At 46.9% G+C, this 21382-nt stretch overlaps 2 protein-coding genes across 2 annotated transcripts in view; one reads left to right on the top strand and one right to left on the bottom strand.

The window, feature by feature from the left end:
- The window catches only part of LOC136624426 (zinc finger protein OZF-like), a 110020-nt gene that overhangs the window by 38153 nt on the left and 50485 nt on the right, over nt 1–21382 (top strand). The gene's annotated exons all lie outside the window — the stretch shown is intronic.
- Nucleotides 10543–21177, bottom strand: LOC136625016 (uncharacterized). The gene is made up of 4 exons (XM_066598933.1): nt 21085–21177; nt 18698–18954; nt 11805–12074; nt 10543–11446 (listed from the first exon to the last, which is right to left on the bottom strand). Exons 1-4 carry the CDS (start codon nt 21175–21177, stop codon nt 10543–10545), a joined length of 1524 nt encoding a protein of 507 aa, XP_066455030.1.

Here is a 21382-nt window from a genome sequence, read left to right as displayed (position 1 = left end):
GGCTCCGCTCCTCCGTCTCACACACGCTCGGCTCCGCTCCTCCGTCTCACACACGCTCGGCTCCGCTCCTCCGTCTCACACACGCTCGGCTCCGCTCCTCCGTCTCACACACGCTCGGCTCCGCTCCTCCTTCTCACACACGCTCGGCTCCGCTCCTCCTTCTCACACACGCTCGGCTCCGCTCCTCCTTCTCACACACGCTCGGCTCCGCTCCTCCGTCTCACACACGCTCGGCTCCGCTCCTCCGTCTCACACACGCTCGGCTCCGCTCCTCCGTCTCACACACGCTCGGCTCCGCTCCACTGTCTCACACGCTCGGCTCCGCTCACCGTCTCGCACATGCTCGGCTCAGCTCCTCCGTCTCACACACAGCTCCGCTCCTGCGTCTTACACACGCTCGGCTCCGCTCCTCCGTCTCGCACGCGCTCGGCTCCGCTCCTCTGTCTCGCACACGCTCGGCTCCGCTCCTCCGTCTCGCACACACGCTCGGCTCTGCTCCATACACTCTCTGAATCCATCCTCACACAGCAGAGTCCTGCATCCACTGAGCAGATAGACCTGGTCATGTGACCCTTTGTCTCCTCCCACACACTGATCACATGATGGTGACATCATCACAGGTCCTGTAAGCACAGAACAACCCCACGGCTCCTGTCCGGCTGCAGGTGGAGGTATGTGGGGTCACCAGCACTGGGGGGCAGATTAGGCCGGTGGCACACGAACGGGTTGGATTCTGCATGCGGTAGACCCCGGGCAGATTTATCATTAACCCCTTCACAACTGTTCAGCTTCGGGCCCTCAGGGTGAAGCATTGTTTTGCCCTTTCTTCCCATCATGCTCCTGGTTTCTGACCTTTTATTATCTTCCCGTCAGTTTATTCGTTACTCGTTTGTTTTGTATTTTCTGATGGGACACTTTTGGGTCTTTATAATTAATGAATAACTTTGTTACTTTTTTTAGTGTAAAATGGCATAAAACAGTTTTCTTTGTGTGTTTTATGTTTATATTGTTCGCTGTGCGGCATAAGAAGCCTTTCCATCTGTTTGCGCCTTTTTTATGGGATTATAGAAGGTAAAGTGCTTTTATTCGGGGCGATTCTCGCCTGGATTCTCCCTGGAAACAGCGAATGTGACCCATAATCCTCTGTGCGTCCGCAGAGCAAGGAGTCGCTGACCTGTCGGACTCAGAACATCGTCAGTCTAAACGAGTCGAGAGAACCTCTCCACATAGAAATCTGTTTATCTATAATGAGTGGGCCCGGACCCCGAGGTGTGGAGATAATCAGACATGGCCGCTGCCTTCATTATTACAGCTTCATCAGAGATTAAATAACTCATCAGTAACCATAAAGACCTGTAAACCTCTATACAGAGTCCGGCCGGAGACTCCAACTCCCACGCACTTCAAAGAAAAGTCCATTCAACCAGTGAATGACTTCACCCCAAGCTTTAGGCCGCCTGCACACGGGCGGAAATCCCGCGGCGGTATTTCCCGCGGGATTTCCGCCACTGAAAGTTTGCATAGGAGTGCATTACAATACGCACTCCTATGCAGACGGCCGCGGTTTGGCCGCACGAAATCTCACGCGGCAAACAAACCGCGGCATGTCCTATTTTTGTGCGGGGCACGCACTCACCCGGCTCCTGTCTGCACATGCGCCGGCTGCGCGGCAGCCGGCACATGAAAGAGCCGGGGCCGCCAGGCGTGGGTGAGTACGCGCTCGTCCCTGCAGACTCTCGCGTCGGGTCCCGCGGCGAGAATTCTCGCTGCCGGATCCGACCCGCTTGTCTGCAGGCGGCCTAAGGGTGCCTGCACACGAACGGAATTTCTAGCGCGTTATTTTATGCACATTGTCCGCCCCAGACCGCAGCCAATATACTCCTATGAGGATCCGCAGTTGTCCCCAGACGGACGGATTTGTATCGCGTTTTTTCACGCGCTTGAAAAAATCTGCGACCTGTTCTAATTTGGGTCGGATTCTGCGCGTGAAGCCTCCAATACAAGTGAATGGGTGCGTTTTTTCACGCAGTACATCCGCAGTGCAGCTGCGGATGGAGTCACTGGTTGCTATGACTACAGGAAGTAGGCATGGTAGGAGGCGTCCCAACACACAGCAGAGCTTCACAGGCAAATTTCAGCAGCAGCACTGCCCTTCCAGTCACCTCATCCACCAGAGAGCAGCCAGCAGACACCAGCCTGCCACAAGCCACCAGTCATCAGCCACCAGCCTGCAGCCACCAGGCGTAACGAATAATGATCGACATGGGCAAACTTGTCGCAATGATGCAGGACTTCCCCAGCATATGGGACAGTAACTCCCCAGAGTACCTCGACAAGAATAGAAAAGAACAATCCTGGCTTCAACTCTCCGCTCAGGTTTATGGGGATGCCTGGACGAACGCAATAGAAGCGGAAAAGAAGAACTTGCATGAGTATTATTCGCTATTGCGTCAAATGTACTTTTGTTTTTCATTTTAACCCCTTAGTGGCCAAGCAGTTTTACTTTTGTTTTTATTGTGCTTTTTTCCATCCCCACTTTTAACCCCTTAGTGACGGAGCTTTTTTGCTTTTTTCCTTTTTTTCCCCCTACTCCCTAAAAAATCGTAGTTCCTTTATTTATCCATCGACGTCGCTGTATAAGGGCTTGTTTTTTGCGGGATGAGTTGTATTTTTCAATGGCACTATTTATTGTACCATATAATGTACTGAAAAACCTTTAAAAAATTGTAATCGGAGAGAAAAAAAAAGACTTTCCACCATCTTTCGGTCGTCCTGTTTCTGCAGCGCGCAAAGTGCAACAAAAACGACCTGATATTTTTATTCTATGGGTCAGTACGATTACTACGATAACAAAGATCTGGTACCGTGTTAGCCAGTAGAGCAAAATGTGATTGTTCTCAGCAAGAGAAACGACGTAATCTTGTAGATATGATACCTTTTAATGGCTAACAAAAATACATGATGTAATAATAGCGAGCTTTCGTACCAACGCAGGGTACTTCTTCCGGCTTAAATGGATTGGATCTGAAGAGGCATGCATATTTATACACACTTATAACATACATACTTATGACAAGGCACAGATATGGATGTGATTGGTTCGCACTTAAAAGGAATTCTGCAAACCAGAAAACAAACTTTTTTTGTCTAGGCACTGATAGCGGAGTGAAAGTTTTATGGTCTCTAAATTACTGTTGGAGGGGGGGGAAAAGGTCAACAGGCTCGAATTGTTATAAGAGATACACAAACATTTTTAGCTAAATACTGATAAGGGAGTGAAAGTTTATGGTCCCTTAATTACTGTTGATGGGGGTCTTATCTGTGCAATCAAGTCTCACACTTCCCATTCACGCATAAATCCTGGGGAATAATTTAACCCAGTATTCAGCGTGTCAAAGGTTGTTATCAATTTATACTCCCAAATTCTTCTGTGGTTTTGTGACTTGAAACCACCCTTCAATATCAAAACTCTCATATCTCCTATGTCATGTCCATGGTTAGAGAAGTGTTCGGCCACAGGTAATTCTCTTCTTCTGTGTTCAATCGTGTGGCGATGAGATCTCATCCTGGCTTTGAGTTTCTGTCCTGTTTCTCCAACATAAAGACCCCCAACAGGACATTTACTGCACATGATCAGGTACACAACATTGGACGAGGAACATGTGAATGTCCCCTGGATCTTATAGTCCTGCTGTGTGTTGGGGATCCGTATCCTGTCCGCAGTCAGTACATGTGAGCAGGTCTTACAGCTCCTTACATTACAGGGATAAGTTCCTTTTTGTGTGTCAGAGGGTAATGCACTCCTGATTATAAAGTTCCTCAAGTTAGGAGGTTGCCTGTAACACAGAAGCGGAGGGTCCAGGAATATGGTTTTCAGACGGTCATCCTTGTGCAGGGTATGGTGGAGTTTTCTTGCGGTTTTCCTTAGTACCTCTAGTTGCGGATTGTAGGTCACTACTAGAGGCACACGATTGTTTCTTTCCTTCTCCTTGTATTGGAGTAGTTGACTTCTGGGTATCCTGGTGGCTCTGGTGATTTGGTCATCAATTGAGGTGGGATGGTAGCCCTGATTTATAAATGTTCTTTTAAGATGGTACAAATGTTCCTCTCTGTCTGTTGGGTTGGAGCAGATCCGGTTGTATCTGATGGCCTGGCTGTAGACAATGGACTTTTTGATGTGTTTAGGATGGAAACTGTCCCATCTGAGGTATGTGGGCCGATCAATCGGTTTTCGGTACAGGGATGTCTGTATTGAGTTATTTGAAATCTTTATGGTGGTGTCCAAAAAGTTGATTTCTGTATGCGAGTAGTTTAATGTCAGGTTTATGGTGGGGTGGAATGCATTGAATCTTTCATGGAATTTTATTAATTCTTGTTCAGTGTTGGTCCAGATGATCATGATGTCATCAATGTAGCGGAAGTAGGCCAATGGTTTGCTGGGGCAAGAGGCCAGAAAGTCACTCTCCAGTTTTGCCATAAAAAGGTTGGCATATTGCGGTGCCATTTTACTGCCCATGGCAGTCCCTGTGAGTTGCAGGAATTTCTCTTTGCCAAAGGAGAAATAATTGTGTGTGAGAATGAATCTTGTGAGTTGTAGCACTGCATCAGAGGCGACCCCATTGGCCTCAAGGTGCGCCTGGCAGGCAGTCAGTCCATCCTCGTGTGGGATGTTGGAATATAAGGATTCCACATCCATAGTGGCCAGGATGGTGCCATTGGGGAGGGGACCTACGGTTGACAGTTTGTTCAGTAGGTCCGTGGTGTCTTGCAGGTAGCTGGTTGTGTTTCTCACCAGTGGTTTGAGGATGCCTTCCACCCATACAACTACTCGCATACAGAAATCAACTTTTTGGACACCACCATAAAGATTTCAAATAACTCAATACAGACATCCCTGTACCGAAAACCGATTGATCGGCCCACATACCTCAGATGGGACAGTTTCCATCCTAAACACATCAAAAAGTCCATTGTCTACAGCCAGGCCATCAGATACAACCGGATCTGCTCCAACCCAACAGACAGAGAGGAACATTTGTACCATCTTAAAAGAACATTTATAAATCAGGGCTACCATCCCACCTCAATTGATGACCAAATCACCAGAGCCACCAGGATACCCAGAAGTCAACTACTCCAATACAAGGAGAAGGAAAGAAACAATCGTGTGCCTCTAGTAGTGACCTACAATCCGCAACTAGAGGTACTAAGGAAAACCGCAAGAAAACTCCACCATACCCTGCACAAGGATGACCGTCTGAAAACCATATTCCCGGACCCTCCGCTTCTGTGTTACAGGCAACCTCCTAACTTGAGGAACTTTATAATCAGGAGTGCATTACCCTCTGACACACAAAAAGGAACTTATCCCTGTAATGTAAGGAGCTGTAAGACCTGCTCACATGTACTGACTGCGGACAGGATACGGATCCCCAACACACAGCAGGACTATAAGATCCAGGGGACATTCACATGTTCCTCGTCCAATGTTGTGTACCTGATCATGTGCAGTAAATGTCCTGTTGGGGGTCTTTATGTTGGAGAAACAGGACAGAAACTCAAAGCCAGGATGAGATCTCATCGCCACACGATTGAACACAGAAGAAGAGAATTACCTGTGGCCGAACACTTCTCTAACCATGGACATGACATAGGAGATATGAGAGTTTTGATATTGAAGGGTGGTTTCAAGTCACAAAACCACAGAAGAATTTGGGAGTATAAATTGATAACAACCTTTGACACGCTGAATACTGGGTTAAATTATTCCCCAGGATTTATGCGTGAATGGGAAGTGTGAGACTTGATTGCACAGATAAGACCCCCATCAACAGTAATTCAGTGACCATAAACTTTCACTCGCTTATCAGTATTTAGCTAAAAATGTTTGTGTATCTCTTATAACAATTCGAGCCTGTTGACCTTTTCCCCCCCTCCAACAGTAATTTAGAGACCATAAAACTTTCACTCCGCTATCAGTGCCTAGACAAAAAAAGTTTGTTTTCTGGTTTGCAGAATTCCTTTTAAGTGCGAACCAATCACATCCATATCTGTGCCTTGTCATAAGTATGTATGTTATAAGTGTGTATAAATATGCATGCCTCTTCAGATCCAATCCATTTAAGCCGGAAGAAGTACCCTGCGTTGGTACGAAAGCTCGCTATTATTACATCATGTATTTTTGTTAGCCATTAAAAGGTATCATATCTACAAGATTACTACGATACCACACTTATATAGTATTTTTTTTGTTGTAGTACTTGTATATTTTTTTATAAGATATTTAATTTTTTAAAATTATTTTCTGTGTCCATTTTCTGCGCACAACAACTTTTTTATTTCTTTGGCGACATCGTTGTGCGTGGGCTCATTTTGTGCGGTATGTCCTGACGTTTCTGTTGGTACCATTTTCGCATATAGTTGACTTTTTGATCACCTTTTATTACATTATTTCTCGGAAATAGGTTGACCGAAAAAGTGCATTTCGGGCGTAGTTTCTTTATTTTTTTTCCCACATTCACCGTGCAGGGTAAATCATACATTACTTTGATAGATCAGACTATTACGGATACAGCGATACCAAAACGGTCACACTGCAGGACGGACGACTCTCCGCAACGCTGGCAGAAAAGAGCACATGACCGGCTCCATTGCCGGACTTGTGTTCTTTCCTCCAGCTCTGTGGAAAGACGTCCATCCTGCATTGCGGCCGTCTTATGCAGGAAGACGGGTGCATCAGCCGCCAGGATGCACCCAAGTTACTAAGGCCTCCCTGTTTGTTTTTTGCGGGAACAGTTGTATTTTCCACTGGTGCCACTGAAGCGGCATTTATTGGGTTAATAGCCTTGTTCAGCAATGTGTAGAGGGAGATAGGTAGTATTTCTTGCCAATGCAGGATGTAAGAACGCAAAATCTGTAGTAATGAATTCCTCTTGTGAATTTTTTTGCAGTGACTGAAATAAAGACCCGCTGGAGAAGCGCCCGGGATCAATTCCGCAAGAAATATACAGCAGTCCCTCCCAGTGGGTCCTCTGGTAAAAGGAAGAGGCCATAACTGTGGTACCAGCAAATGCTGTACCTAGGACCAACAATGGGGACTCGAGGGTATGTTTCTCTTTGCAGTACTTATTTTACAGGGGAGTACTATTAGGGACCTATCAGCATAGGTCCCTAATATAGATGAGCGAGCACCAAAATGCTCGTGTGCTCGTTACTGGAGGCGAGCTTTTTCTAATGCTCGAGAGCTCGTTTCGAGTAACGTACTCTATTGAAGTCGATGGGAGATCCCACCATTTTTCAGGGTGACCGATACTTGGTAGCTGCCTGACTTCTTTTCAAGGGAGCTGCTGCGGCTTCATTGAAAACAATAGTCTGCCGTCACGCCTGAAATGCTTTTCAGGGATGGGCTTAAAATATTAGCCCTTTCCTGATAAACAAACAAAAGTGTTGAAAAAAAAACCATACTCGCCTCCTCTCGACAGCCATGGCTCAACCGCGTATTCTACTGGCTGTCCCTGGCTCTGTAGATCTCAAATTTAAAAACCCCGTTTGCTGATAGTTCAGAACTACAGAGGCGGGGACAGCGGCAGAAGTCGTTGCTGAGCCACCGCAGCTGAAGGGAGGTGAGTATTTATTTATTAATTTTTTTTCCAATGGGTTTTCAGGGTAGGGCTTCATAAGCCCTTCCCTGAAAAGCCATTGATGGGTGCCGGGATTCAGCGTTTACTTCTGCCGCTGTCCGTGGCTCTGTAGATGTCAGCTAGCAGCATGCAGCGATTTTAAATTATTATATTTTTCAAAGCTCAAAGGTCAGGAAAACACTGATATCAGTTCATTGAGTTGCCCTGTCTCTCTAGCCAACCCTCCAGGATGTGTCTCAATTATTTCAGCAGACTCTCTGGCACCGCTTGTCTTCTACATCCTGATCTGATGTATTCTGCACAGAGAGCTTTGAATCCCTGACTAGGCTGATAATCGTCTCTAGCAAGCTGAAAGAGCCTTATCAGTGAATTACAGTGTGATACATCTGCTGCTATTATTTGGAAATCAATATAGGTGAATTCAGCAGCACTCACCACAATCCAATAGGGGGGGGGGGGGGTTCTGAGGCATAGACTGCACACCTGAACTGGGATTGAATCCAAATCCCAACAGATATGTAGTCCAATGAAATAAAGATCAGACAGCAGGTTTTAGGCGCAGAAAGAGATTTTATGCTTCCGTAGGAATGGTGGATGGAAATCACTTCATCACACGGAAAGGCGACGTTTCAACCATATGGTCGATATTACTCAAGCTTGACCAAGACCTGATGATATGGTCGAAACGTCGCCTCTCCGTGTGATGAAGTGATTTCCATCCACCATTCCTACGGAAGCATAAAATCTCTTTCTGCACCTGAAACCTGCTGCCTGATCTTTATTTCATTGGATGCTATTGTTTGAGCTGTATCCCGATCCCTGACAACATTCTGAGTGAAGAACAGAGGCACAGAGCGATCCTCTATATAACATCCGGGTGCTAGAACGTGGGAACATCTTTATGCAGAAGACAATCTCTGACGCTTTTCTTCTGCATCCTACACTCCGAGCACTCGGCTGTATAACATCCGTGCGCTACAGAAGACAAGTCGCGACACCCCGCTTGTCTTATGCATCCTTCACTGTCACCGTGAGGTGATCGCTATTCTTAAGCGATCATCTAGTGCTGTAAATGACACAAGGATTAACACTCAATACTTCCTTGAGTGACATCTTTTGACTAATAATCTGTGTCTAAACAGGCCTTTACCAACTGTTATAAACCAAGCTAACAAAAAATTTTAAATCTTTTTTTATAGCTCAAGTGACAATCTGGACACACTGACAGAGCCTGAACAGGAAACGGCTGGCACTGTGGTAGCATCGCTACCGCTGGATGAGGCTGTTCCTTCGACGAGCACTGCTACAGCGCTAACTTCCGAGATTCCGACATCGGCAGTTATAACAGCACGGAGACAGGCGAGAAGCGATGCACTGTCAACCCTACAGATACAGGTGGACATGCAACGGGAGGTCCTGAGCACACTGCAGCGACAGCACGATGCTCGCGACACATGTGATAGCTTTGGCCAGCACGTGGCATCTCTGATGCGCACGGTGCCTATTGAACAGCATTTGCAAGCTCAGGGGCTTATACTGTTCATCTTGGACAGGGCGAAAACACCCGCCAGCCTTGCTGAGCTTGAGGCATGGGTGGATGTATACAGGCACCGCCTCATACAGGGTGCACAAACACCACCACCGCCACCGCAAACTTTGCAACCACCTCGCCACTATCAGTTTAGCGGTCCATATATGGATGCGCTTAAATACAGCATATGGAACTGTCTCCCAACAGTATGCCCCAGCAGCGCCACTACAGCTGCATGCTTGGCATCACTTTAGTCACCAAGCGGGCACCACTGAGCGTGGGTCAGAGCAAGGCAATACCCAGAGGGAAGAAGGTGTTCCCCGGTTTCAACATCTCTAATTGTGTTGGTTAAAATTAGTGCCTCATTTCAGCACTGTTTTGCATGTGTTTTTATTTAAAAAAAAAAAGTTTTTGCACTCTCTTAAAATTGTTATATTCAAAAACGTTTTGCACTATTTCGTATAAATGGTCCATTGTAAATATGTAAGACAAAAGAAATGTTTTGCACAATGTCTTTATTTTTACACTTATATAAATCTTCATTTGCTTTCATTTTCTTGTCTGTGTCTTTATTTTTGCAGTACACAATGCCATTATCTATATGGGCGGACGAGTGTCGGGATCGTTTGCCCAGCTTTTGTCCGGGGCAAAGGCCCGTTTACACACAATGATTATCACTCAAAATTTACTCAAAAGCAATCTTTTGAGCAATAAACGTTATGTTTTAATGCCCATTTGCACACAACGATTATCACTCAAAATTCGCTCACAAGTTGTCTGTTGAGTGATAATCATTGTGTCAAACTAACTGCACTAACATCGTGCAGGTTTCGTTAAGCCGTTGCTGATCGTTCTCTATCAGCGTGGTGACGATGAGCCTCATCAGGGAATCACAGCGGAAAACAGCTGATACTATTGTTTCAGCTGTATCCCGCTCCATGATGCCAGGGGGGGTATGAAGAACACAGCAGTTCAGCTCGGTTCTCCATACCTGGCACGGAGCACACGGTTAAAACTAGGGATTTAGGAAATCATAAATGAAAAAATAAAATTGGTGATGCCGTTATTTAAAAAAACCCAAAAAAAACAGAGCCGTGGTACCAAAAATATACCGGCACAGAAATTACACTCGATACAATGAAAATGGACTGGTGAGAAAAAAAAAGGGGTAATGAGGTATTGGTTGATAATATGGGCAGAAGTAACAGACAGTTGTCCGCTAGTTTTACCCGTATTATGTAAGCTCGCAATCCACGTCAAGGATCCTCATTCTCTTGCGAGTCCCTAACTAAAAAAGAAAAAAAAAAAACTAACAAAAAAATTTGGCAGCCGGGAAAAAAATCAAAAACGCGGTTTAGAAAGTCAGGAAACTCAGCCTTCATGGATAGAGGCCAGCTGCCACGGCACTTCTCCCTGCGGCGTCAGGAAGTAGTCCGCGAAGCTGTCTCTAACCTGAATTCCTGAGGATGCCTGCCTATTCGCTTGGTTCTCATCTATGTCAGCAACTTGTGAAGTTGTTGGCATTTGATCATCCGCAAACGTCCAACCCGCATCATTGATCCGGCAAAAATTGTGCAGAACCACAGCGGCTTTCACTAGCGAGCACGCGCTTTCGGGTTCCATCTGAATAGTGCCCAGGAACACTCGCCATTTACTGGTGAGGATTCCGAACGCACATTCGACGAAACGCCGAGCACGCGTGAGTCGATAGTTAAAGACTCTCCTTCTGGTGTCCAACCCTCTGCGGGGAAATGGGCGCAGAACATGGGTTGACAGGCCAAACGCCTCATCCGCGACAATTACGAATGGGGCTGTAGGACCTGAAGAACCAGGAAGCAACCGTGGCCCTGGCAGAGCCAGCTGCTTGGAAAGAAGCTGCTGGAAAATTCTGGAAGTCCTGAAGAAGCGTGCATCCGCAGTACTTCCATAGGCCCCGATATCAACCAGTACAAATCTGTCATCGCTGTCGGCTACTGCCAACAGGACTACAGAACAGTACTGTTTGTAGTTAAAATATCGGGACCCTGAGCCCGGCGGATTCTTTATACGGATGTGCTTACCATCCAGGGCCCCAATGCAGTTTGGGAACTGCGCTGATGTTTCAAATCCGGCAGCTATATTTTGCCATTCCTCTGTGGAAGGAGGAGACATGACGGACCGCCTCAGCCGCACCCAAAGAAGGTAGCAGGTCCTCCTGATGATTCCACTGATGGTGCTTTGCCCTAACAGGAACTCAAAGTGCAATGATGCAAACGAGTTCCCGGTGGCAAGGAATCTGAAACGACAAAAAAAACAAACACAATTTTTGGTCACATTCTAAACGATCAAAAGGGAGAAGCTATGAAGGAAATAAATGCAGGGAAAAGACAAAATTATTCATTCCCTATGGGAAACCAATTTAAGGGAAAAGTGAATTTGGGAACAAACAGTTACAATACGCATTCAGAAAGAATGAAAGAAAAAGCAAAACAGAACAAAGGATCAAGTTACATGCACACACTCATTAGACTTCGCCTAGAGGAAAAGCATTAAATGTAAAAAGAGGAACAAGAATAATAGAAAGATATACATATGTTTGGACAATTGCGGAAACATCTACAATAGTCAAGGGATATAAAAAAGCTTAAACTTACCGCAGGGTGATCAGCAGGCGTTCTTCAGGTGAAATACTCTTCCTCATATTGGTGTTTTGGAAGCTCAAGCCAGACCGCAACTGCTCCAACAATTTATCAAATGCTTCCACGGACATGCGGGTGAAGGAAGCAAACTTCTCCGGGTGTGTACGAAGATCAGTATAGAGGGCTTGGAAGTGCCCCTTTTCATATCGTTGTGACACTAAAGGGTGCACCCAGTACCTCCTTTTTTTCCTGGGGGGCTCTTCCTCCTCCGTTACCGCAGTACGTCTGAAAAAAGTTACATGGATCAACCATGCCCACAAAGACATCTGCTCACCGGGTGAAAGCATGTTGCCAGAATAATTCAACGCTGCTCTCCCAAGCAAGATGGACAAAACGGAGACTGGGTGTTGGTTTTTAAGCTGTTTTCCAAGGAATGGGCAGTTCTCTAGGGGTTGGGTTTACAATAAGGGGCGTCTGCTGGTTTTTCTGCGCGTTTTTTCCGCAACACATCCGCGTATATCCGCGCGTGATTTTCCACGCATCCGCACCTATCCGCAAGCACATTTAGGTACCATACGCGCGTGAAAATCCGCTAGCGGAATCCGGAACGCTCGTGTGCAGGTGGCCTAAGGCTGCCTGTCCACAGGTGAGTTTTAATTGCGTTCCCTGCGCCGATAATCCGGAGAACGCAGTGAAAGCTCTCCATAGCGTTGCTATGGAGACCGCTTCCCCCCTGTCCACGAGCAGAGAATCATTGCAATTCTCCGCTCGTGGACGGCAAATTGCAGCATGCTGTGATTTACCGCAATTCTCCGCGGTCAGCCTATCTGTCAGGTAGGCTGATCATCGGAGATCCATCTGCCGGCTCCTACTCGCCTTGATCAGGTCATGACTTCAGCTCAGCATCTCCTCATGGAACCCCCCGATGCCCAACCCCCTACCATCCCACCACATTCTGGAAGTCAGCTGAATGACGGTATACGTTCCACAGTACCCAGGCATGTCCACTCAAGCATAGCCCCTCTGAACCATCATCGCCCGACTCCTCGCTGTACATTAGTGGTTCAGCTGCAGAAGACCTTTTTTAATAGTGGTGAAAAGGCCAGGAATGATAGACCGTGCTATGCAATGCCCCCTCATACAGCTCTAAAACCCCTTTCCAAAAAGGTTGGATGAGTGGGCAGTCCCACCAGATATGCAGCATGGTACCAAGCTCTGACCCACACCTCCAACACTCCTCTGGAACTGAGGGAAATATGCGGTGAATCAGATCAGGGCATCTGTACCTCCTGGAGAGGAGCTTGAAATTGTTCTCCTGTGCCACACAGGCCAAAAGTAATTTGTGTGTGAATGTGAAAGCCCTCTCCCAATCAGAGTCTTGCAAGTCCAAGGCCAGATCCCTCTCCCAACCCCCGACATACCGTGTAAGCCTCTCCGGAATGATTCTATAGATCTTAGAGAACCAGGGGAATGGCTCGCAAAAACCATTCCTCAATGGGTTCAGGGGGGTTCCTGAAGTGGTACAACGCTAAACGGGTCCTCCAGAATGAAAACAGCTGGAGATACTCCATCCACAGTAGTCTCTGTCCTGGGCGTGACGCCTGCAGCTCATTAAATGATGGGAAACCCCCGGAACCCACAATCTGGCAGCACCGCGTGTCGTCCTCCTCTTTCCAGCTGAGGAAACTAAATCTTTCCTGCCCTTGGGGGAACGTGGGGTTATGGAATATGTGGGTCAATGCTCCCCTGCTAACCGCAACGTCACCTCTAGCAGTCAGTCTGTCCAACGCGTCCAAGCAGTTCAGAGTCAGTGAAGTATGCAGCAAAGCTGTGGGTCTATCCTCCACAGAGATCCATGGCAATAATCGCACGTGGGGTCAGATCAAGACTGTGTCCAATCCCACCCACTGCTTCGAGGCTGCATGATGATGCCAGTCTGCCAGTCTGGTGAGGACAGTGGCCGAGTAGTAGATTTTCAGGTCTGGGAGACCCACTCTCCCCCCTGGGTTTTGTGCATGACTTGGTCCAGTAACTAATACGGCTACTCCTCCCTCCCCACACAAATCTACGAAACACCTGTTGAATCTGCTTAACCCCTTAACGACCAGCCCATTGCCTTTTTACGTCCTCCCGAAGTGGGCTTTATTCTCTGAGGACGTAAAAACATGCGTCCTGCAGAGAATAAAGCCCCTCGGGCTGTGGACGTGACAGCTCCATGCTGTCGGTGTCCGCAGGTAGCCGACAGCATGGAGCTGTCATCCCAGGCTGCGGGGACCCCCCCCCCCCGCATTGCGATCGGCGCTATGCAATGGATAGCGCCGATCGCAAAAAAGTAAATAAAAGTACATCGGAACGGATCCATCGGAGCAGCTGAAAATACTCACCCAGGTCCGGCACACTGCTCCCCGCTCTCCTGCCGCTCCGGGGCCCGAAGCCGGTCTTCTGCGCATGCGCGCCAGGCGGCATTACGTCAGCCGCATGCGCAGAAGGCCCGGCGGCGCGGGAGATTTAAAATCTCCTGGCTCCCGGCTCCTGTAGGTAGCCGGGAGGCAGGAGATGTCAGCGGGGACTGCGGTGAGCGGTCCCCGGTACCGCGATCGCCGTTATCCAATGGATAGCGGCGATCGCGAAAAAGTAAAAAGAAAGTTTAAAAAAAGTCAGTTTCACCTCCCCTCATGGATCGGATCCATGAGGGGAGGTGAAAATACTCACCCCCAGTCCTCAGCGGTGTCCCGATGTCCCGGGACCCGAATCCCCGTCTGCGCATGCGCGCCCGATGTCAATGTGCACAGAGGGGCTCGAGCCCCGGGAAATTTGAAATCCCTCTGCTCTTGGCTGCCATGTGTAGCTAGGAGCAGAGAGATTATACCGGGGACATGATCACTGTCATCCAATGGATGACAGTGATCATGTAAAGTAAAAAAAAAAGTGTAAAAAAGTAAAAAAAAAAAAAAGGTAAACAAAGTTTTAAAAAGTTAAAAAAAAAGTTTAAGAAGCATACGTTTCATCTCCCTCACGGATCATATCCGTGCGGGAGGATGAAATGACGTACCTAAGGCCCCCGGATTTATCCGCGGACCTTACCACAGTTTCTGCGCACGCGCCCGTCGCCAAAATGGCAGACGCATGCGCAAAAGCTGTGGATTGCCAGGATAATTTAAATTCTCCCTGCTCCTGGCTACAAAAAGCCAAGAGCATGGAGATTTCACGGGGGGCCGCGGTGAGTGGTTCCTGATCCCGTGTTCGCCATTATCCAATAATGGCGATCATGTAAAAGTTAAAAAAAAAATTTGAAGCTTCATCTCCCCTCACCGATCCGATTGGTGAGCGGAGATGAAACTTTTTACCGGAGGCCTGCATATTTGAACTCCGACGCGATCCTCCTCCGTGGACCTTCCCGAATTCTGCACATGCGACCGCCGGCAAAACACCGGACACATGCGCAGGAGTCGGGGAGCCCAGGAAACTTAAAATCTCCTTGCTCCCAGCGACCAACAGTCGCCGAGAGCCTGGAGCAGTGACGGGTGGCCTCGTTGAGCGTTCCCCAGTCACGTGATAAAAAGGTAGCGATCTACCTTAGGCCGGTCTCACATGACCGGATAGGAATTACGGATTCCGCGTGCGTCTGATCCGCGGTAATACGCGGATCAATCGCATTGGATTACACAATTCCGCTCACATTAGCGGGTTGGAATTGTGTAATCCACTCGCAGAAAAGAGAACGCAGTAGGTTCTATTTTACCGCGGATATCCGCAACATAGAGCCCATTGTGCTCCATGGTCGCTAATATACCCGCAGCCCATACGCAACTACCTTGTGTATGGGCTGCAGGTACCCGTGTCATCGCTAAGCGACGGTGCGGGAAATACAAACATAAAAAAGGTGTACTGCGCATGACCGCCTGTGTGAGTAGGCAGTTATGTGCAGTACATTACGCGGCCGTACGCAGGGTCACAGCCGGGCTCACAGCTGGGATCCGCTGTGGGTCTCCGCAAGTGGATTCCACCTACGGCTGCGTGAGCCTGGCGTTATTCAGACCACTACCTGTAATACGTCATTTACAAGAAGCCCCGGGAACGCTCGCCTTCCTGCAGGTCCAGGAGCACCTTGTTGAGCGCCTTCTGTGTGAGACCGCCGCACCTCACCAAGCTTACGGAGACTCACAGAATGCCACTTTTTACACCCCATATACGCCACTGAGGTCAAGAAAAGCCCCTCAAAATACATGAGAGGAGGGGGGATACCGGTTTTATTGCCCCATGGGCCCATCCCAACCAGCCTCCGTAATTACCCCTGTCTTCGGAAATACTACACAGTTCACATTATTACTTTTATCTAAGATTTGCGAACGCCAAAAAGGGCGCAGAGTGTGTGTGTGGGGGCGGGGGGGGGGGGGGTTAAGGAGTCAATTTTTATTCTGTACAAATAAGCAATGGGGCCTGGGATTTATTCAGTTGTGCCCTAAAATCCAACAGTTGTTCCGTCCTTTATAGGCCTTGCCATGCGTCCTGTAAGAAGATTAGGGCCACAATGGGTATGTTTCTGAACTCGGGACAAACTGGGGTATCCATTTTGGGGTGAATGTCTTCATTCCTATGTACACTGGTCAAAAAAACTGTTTTTAAGTTGAAAAAAATTGCCAAAAAAATTGAAAATCGTAACTTTTTCCTTCTGCTTTGCTTAGATTCATTCAAATACTGTGGCATCAAAATACGCAGTACACCCCTAGATGAATTCGTTAAGGGGTCTAGTTTTCAAAATGGGGTCATTTGAGGGGGTTCTTTATAGTTTTGGCCGCTCAATGGCTCTATAAGTGGGCAATGGGGCCTGAAATTTATTCAGTGGTACCCTGAAATCCAACGGGTGTTCCCTCCTTTATAGGCCTTGCCATGGGTCCTGTAAGTCTATTAGGGCCACAATGGGTATGTTTCTGAACACGGGACAAATAGGGGTATCCATTTTGGGGTGAAAGCCTTCATTTATATGTGTCCTGTACAAAAAAAACAGTTTTTAAATTGACACAATAGCCCAAAAAATGAAAATCGTAATTTTTTCCTACTGCTTTGCTTAGATCTATTCAAAAATTGTAGGGTTAAAATGCACAGTACACCCCTAAATAAATTCGATAAGGGGTCTAGTTTTCAAAATGGGGTCATTTGTGGGGGTTCTCTATGGTTTTGGCCGCTCAAGAACTCTACAAGTGGGCAATGGCGCCTAAAAGGACTTCAAGCAAAATCTATGTTCTGAAAGCCACCGATTACTCCTTTCCTTTTGGGCCCCGTTGTGCATGCGGACATAATATTAGGGCTACAATATTTCTGAAAACAGCACAAACAGGGGTATCCATTTTGGGGTGTAAGTCTTCATTCATGTGTACACTGTACAAAAAAAGCTGTTTTTAAAATGACAGAATTGCCAAAAAACAAAAATCCTAATTTTTTCCTTTTGCTTTGCTTGAATTTATTCAAAAACTGTGGGGTCAAAATATGCAGTACACCCCTAGATAAATTCTTTAAGGAGTCTAGTTTTCAAAATGGGGTCATTTGTGGGGGTTCTCTATGGTTTTGGGCGCTCAAGAACCCAACAAGTGGGCAACATTTGTGTTCCGAAAGCCACCGGTCGCTCCTTTCATTTTGGGCTCCGTTGTGTATCCAGACATAAGATTAGGGCCACAATGGGTATGTCTCTGAACACGGGACAAACAGGGGTATCCATTTTTGGGTGCAAGTCTTCATTCATATGTCTGCTGTACAAAAAAGCTGTTTTTAAAATGACAGAATTGCTGAAAAAACGAAAATCGCAATTTTTTCCTTTTGCTTGGTTTGAATTCATTCAAAAACTGTGGGGTCAAAATATGCAGTACACCCCTAGATAAATTCCTTAAGGGGTCTAGTTTTCAAAATGGGGTCATTTGTGGGGGTTTTCTATGGTTTTGGGCGCTCAAGAACTCTACATGTGTGCTATGGGGCCTAAAAGGACTTCAAGCAAAATTTCTGTTTTGAAAGACACTGACTACTCCTTTCATTTTGGGCCCCGTTGTGGACTCAGATATAACATTAGGGCCACAATGGGTATATTTCTGAACACGGGAGAAATAGGGGTATCCATTTTGGGCTGTAAATCCTGATTTTCATGTAAACTATAGGAAAAAAATATGTCTTTAAAATGACATATTTGCAAAAATATGAAATTTTACTTTTTCTCCTCTAAATTGAATTAATTCCTGAAAAAAAACTGTGGGTCAAAATACTCAGGACACCCCTCAGTGAATACACTAAGGGGTGTAGTTTTTAAAATGGGGTCATTTGGGGGGGTATCTATTATTCTGACACTCATGAACCTTTCCAATCTTGGCTTGGTATAGGAAAACAAAGTGTTCCTCAAAATGCTAAAAAGTAATGTTAAATTTGTACGTCTCCTAAATGGTTAAAAAAAGCGAACGTTTTTCCAATGTGCGCCCAAAATAAAGTAAACAGGTGGAAATATAAATCTTAGCAAAAATTTCTATATTATGTTTGCACATATTTAAGATATTGCAGTTGGAAATGTGAAAAATGACGATTTTTTCAAAATTTTCCCAATTTTGGCGATTTTAATAAATGAACACAAATTCTATCGGTCTATTTTTCCCGCGTAAATGAAGTACAACATGTGGCAAAAAAACAATGTCAGAATCGCTTGGATATGCAAAACCTTTCTGGTGTTTTTCCATGTTAAAGTGACACATGTCAGATTTGCAAAATTTGGCCTGGTCATTAAGGCGCAAACAGGCTTGGTCACTAAGGGGTTAAAGTAATGTACCGGTACGTTAGTTGGCAGGCTCTGGAAAAGATGGAGAAACTTTAGGGTCACATCCATTTTCAATACGTTAATTCGCCTGAACCATCTCAACTGTTTAGTAGCGTACCCGCTCAGCTCCTTTGTCACTCTTACCAGCAGAGGAACATATTTAAGATGGTATAAGTATGAAACATCTGCCGCTATATGTGCCCCAAGGTATTGGATTGAGGTAAGACGCCATTTAAATTGATCCGCTAGGAGCGCTACTTCGCCAGGTGGAACTGGGATGTTCATGGCCTCTGATTTGTGCAGATTAACTTTGAAGTTGCTCAGGTGCCTAAAATTGGAGAACTCCCGCAGGATCACCGGAAATGAAGTGCGTGGCTGAGAAATGAATAGAAGAAGATTGTCTGCATAGAAGACCGTCTTAAAGGACCGGGTCCAAATTCGCAGGCCCCACACATCAGGATTGTTTTTCAGCGCCACTGTCAAATGCTCCTTAACGATGGCGTAAAAAAGAGGGGACAGGGGACAGCCCTGCCTCATCCCTGGCCGGTACTATCCGCTATGTGAGGTTAGTCTTTTTATGGAGAAAGCGCGCGAGTGAGCGTCCACATTTATTGGCAAGTATTCGCAAGTAATCCGCAAGTATTTTTGGTCCACGAGGTGCCTCAATTCTAGAGATGAGCGAGCATACTCGCTAAGGGCAATTGCTCGATTTCGCATTGCCCTTAGCGAGTACCTGCCCGCTCGGGAGTTGCTCATGGCCGCAACTCACCTGTCACTCGCGCCGGCAGCCGAACCTTTTCTTCCGAGCGGGGAGATACTCGCTAAGGACAATGCTCGATCGAGCAATTGTCCTTAGCAAGTATGCTCGCTCATCTCTACTCAATTCCTCTCTTATGTTTAGTAGTTCATTCTGAGTGAATGGGGTTCCAGACTGGTGGAACAATTTCTCTAGGTTTGCTATTTTGGCTAGTAGGGAGATCATTTTAGCCACTTTCTCCCATTTTAGGCACGCCCCATGCTTGATAATGGCCCCCCTCAGGACACATTTAAGTGCCTCCCACCGGACCAGTTTAGATGTTGTGTCAGCTGAGTGATCATTGAGGAAATTTTCAATGGTGCTACTCAAGTCCGCACAGCACAACGGATCTTTCAAATGGATGTCGTTAGACCTCCATGACCAAGGCCTCTCTGGAGCACCCAGAACAATCAAAGGGAGGAGAACCGGGGTGTGATCTGACCAAATTGCTGACCCAATGAATGCCACCGGGCCCCAAGTCAGAGCATGATGATTCGTGACTAAGTCAATGCATCTGTGCGACTGGTGTGCCAGGGAGAAATTGGAGTAATCTCACTCTGAGGTTTGAGTCACCCTCCAGACGTCTACCAATTGGAGCTGTCTAAGAGCCTTAAGAAACATGTGAAGCTGTGCAGCTAAGACCAACGCCCATCCTGATGTGCAGCCTCTCTCTTGTCTAACTGGAAATTAAAGTCGCCCCCAAACACCGCCACCCCCTCCGCAAAATCCGCCAACCTGCCCAATATGTTTCTACCCATGTGTACAGGACTCTGATTGGGAAGGTATCATGCCGCCAGAGTAAGGAGTTTACCCCACATTCTAACCTTCAAGAAGACAAACCGCCCCTCAGGATCAGTCACCTCATTCAGGACCTCATGTGGCACTGCTCTGTGAATTGTTATTGACACCCCTCTTGACTTGGTTGTCAGGTTCGTGCTATGGTACTATGCTGTGAAATGCCAATCTCTCAGAGCCGGGACGTATCCTGCGCGGAAGTGTGTCTCCTGAAGAAATAAGACCTGAGATTTCAGCTTATGCATTTGATACCATATCTGACATCTTTTTTGCGCCACATTGAGGCTCTGAACATTTAGAGAGCAGAGATTTCACTTAGCCATGTTTAGGAACTGCAGCTGTAGCACAACGGAGACCACCCAGAATGTTAGGCACAAGAGGAAGAGGACAAAACAAAAAGAGAGAAGAGAGTGAGAAAGAACCATAAAAGGATGGGAAGGGGGGGAGGGGATGAGGGGTAGGGGGAGCAAGAGAGACCAGCAGAAGTAAAAAAAAATTAGACCCTAAGGGGGAGAAGCAGGAGCCACCACAGAGAATCCCCAGTCACTTGGGCCTTACCCCGCACTACAAAGGTGACAATAGAAGGGGAGGGGCAAGAGCAGACAGTATCGCCGCAGATAGAAAAAGCGGGAGACAAGAAACAACAATTAACACAAAAAAACACTTAAATGAGGTTTACTCAGAACCAGAATATCAGCCGCCTCCTCAACGAAACAGAGGCCCCCGAGTAGCAAGGGTGCTCCCACCTCCTACCACCAGTGTGTCTGCACCCCAAAAAGCAGAAAAACGGGAGAGATAAAAACTAGAAACTGCCTGTGGGTCGACCAAAGGTCAGTTCCGGGCCCCCTGTCCAGCTCTAACAGAGTATCAGGAGGAGCGTCTCGCAGGTCACTGAATATGCTTCACACAGTTACCTCTAACTGAGGAGGCTCAATATAATCGGGGAGGCCTCTAATACGAATGTTGTTCCTATGACACCTGTTCTCCACATCATCCAGAGAGTCCATTATAACATGTATATGGTGGCCAGGGCAGACTCATGGTACTCCACTCTATCAAGAACGGACGCCATATCAGCCTCACTCATCAAGATCTTCTCTCCCAAGTGGTGGATGTCCTGACGGACGGAGCCGATCTCAGCTTTGTATGTGGACTCTAAGCGCTAGTGATACACCTCCATATCCTCTCTAGTAGGGATAGATTGCAACTGGG

Source organism: Eleutherodactylus coqui, chromosome 4, assembly GCF_035609145.1.
Source record: "Eleutherodactylus coqui strain aEleCoq1 chromosome 4, aEleCoq1.hap1, whole genome shotgun sequence".
Lineage (NCBI taxonomy): Eukaryota > Metazoa > Chordata > Amphibia > Anura > Eleutherodactylidae > Eleutherodactylus > Eleutherodactylus coqui.
The sequence above is the reverse complement of the archived record's forward strand: the minus strand, read 5'-3'. Positions and strand labels throughout refer to the sequence as shown.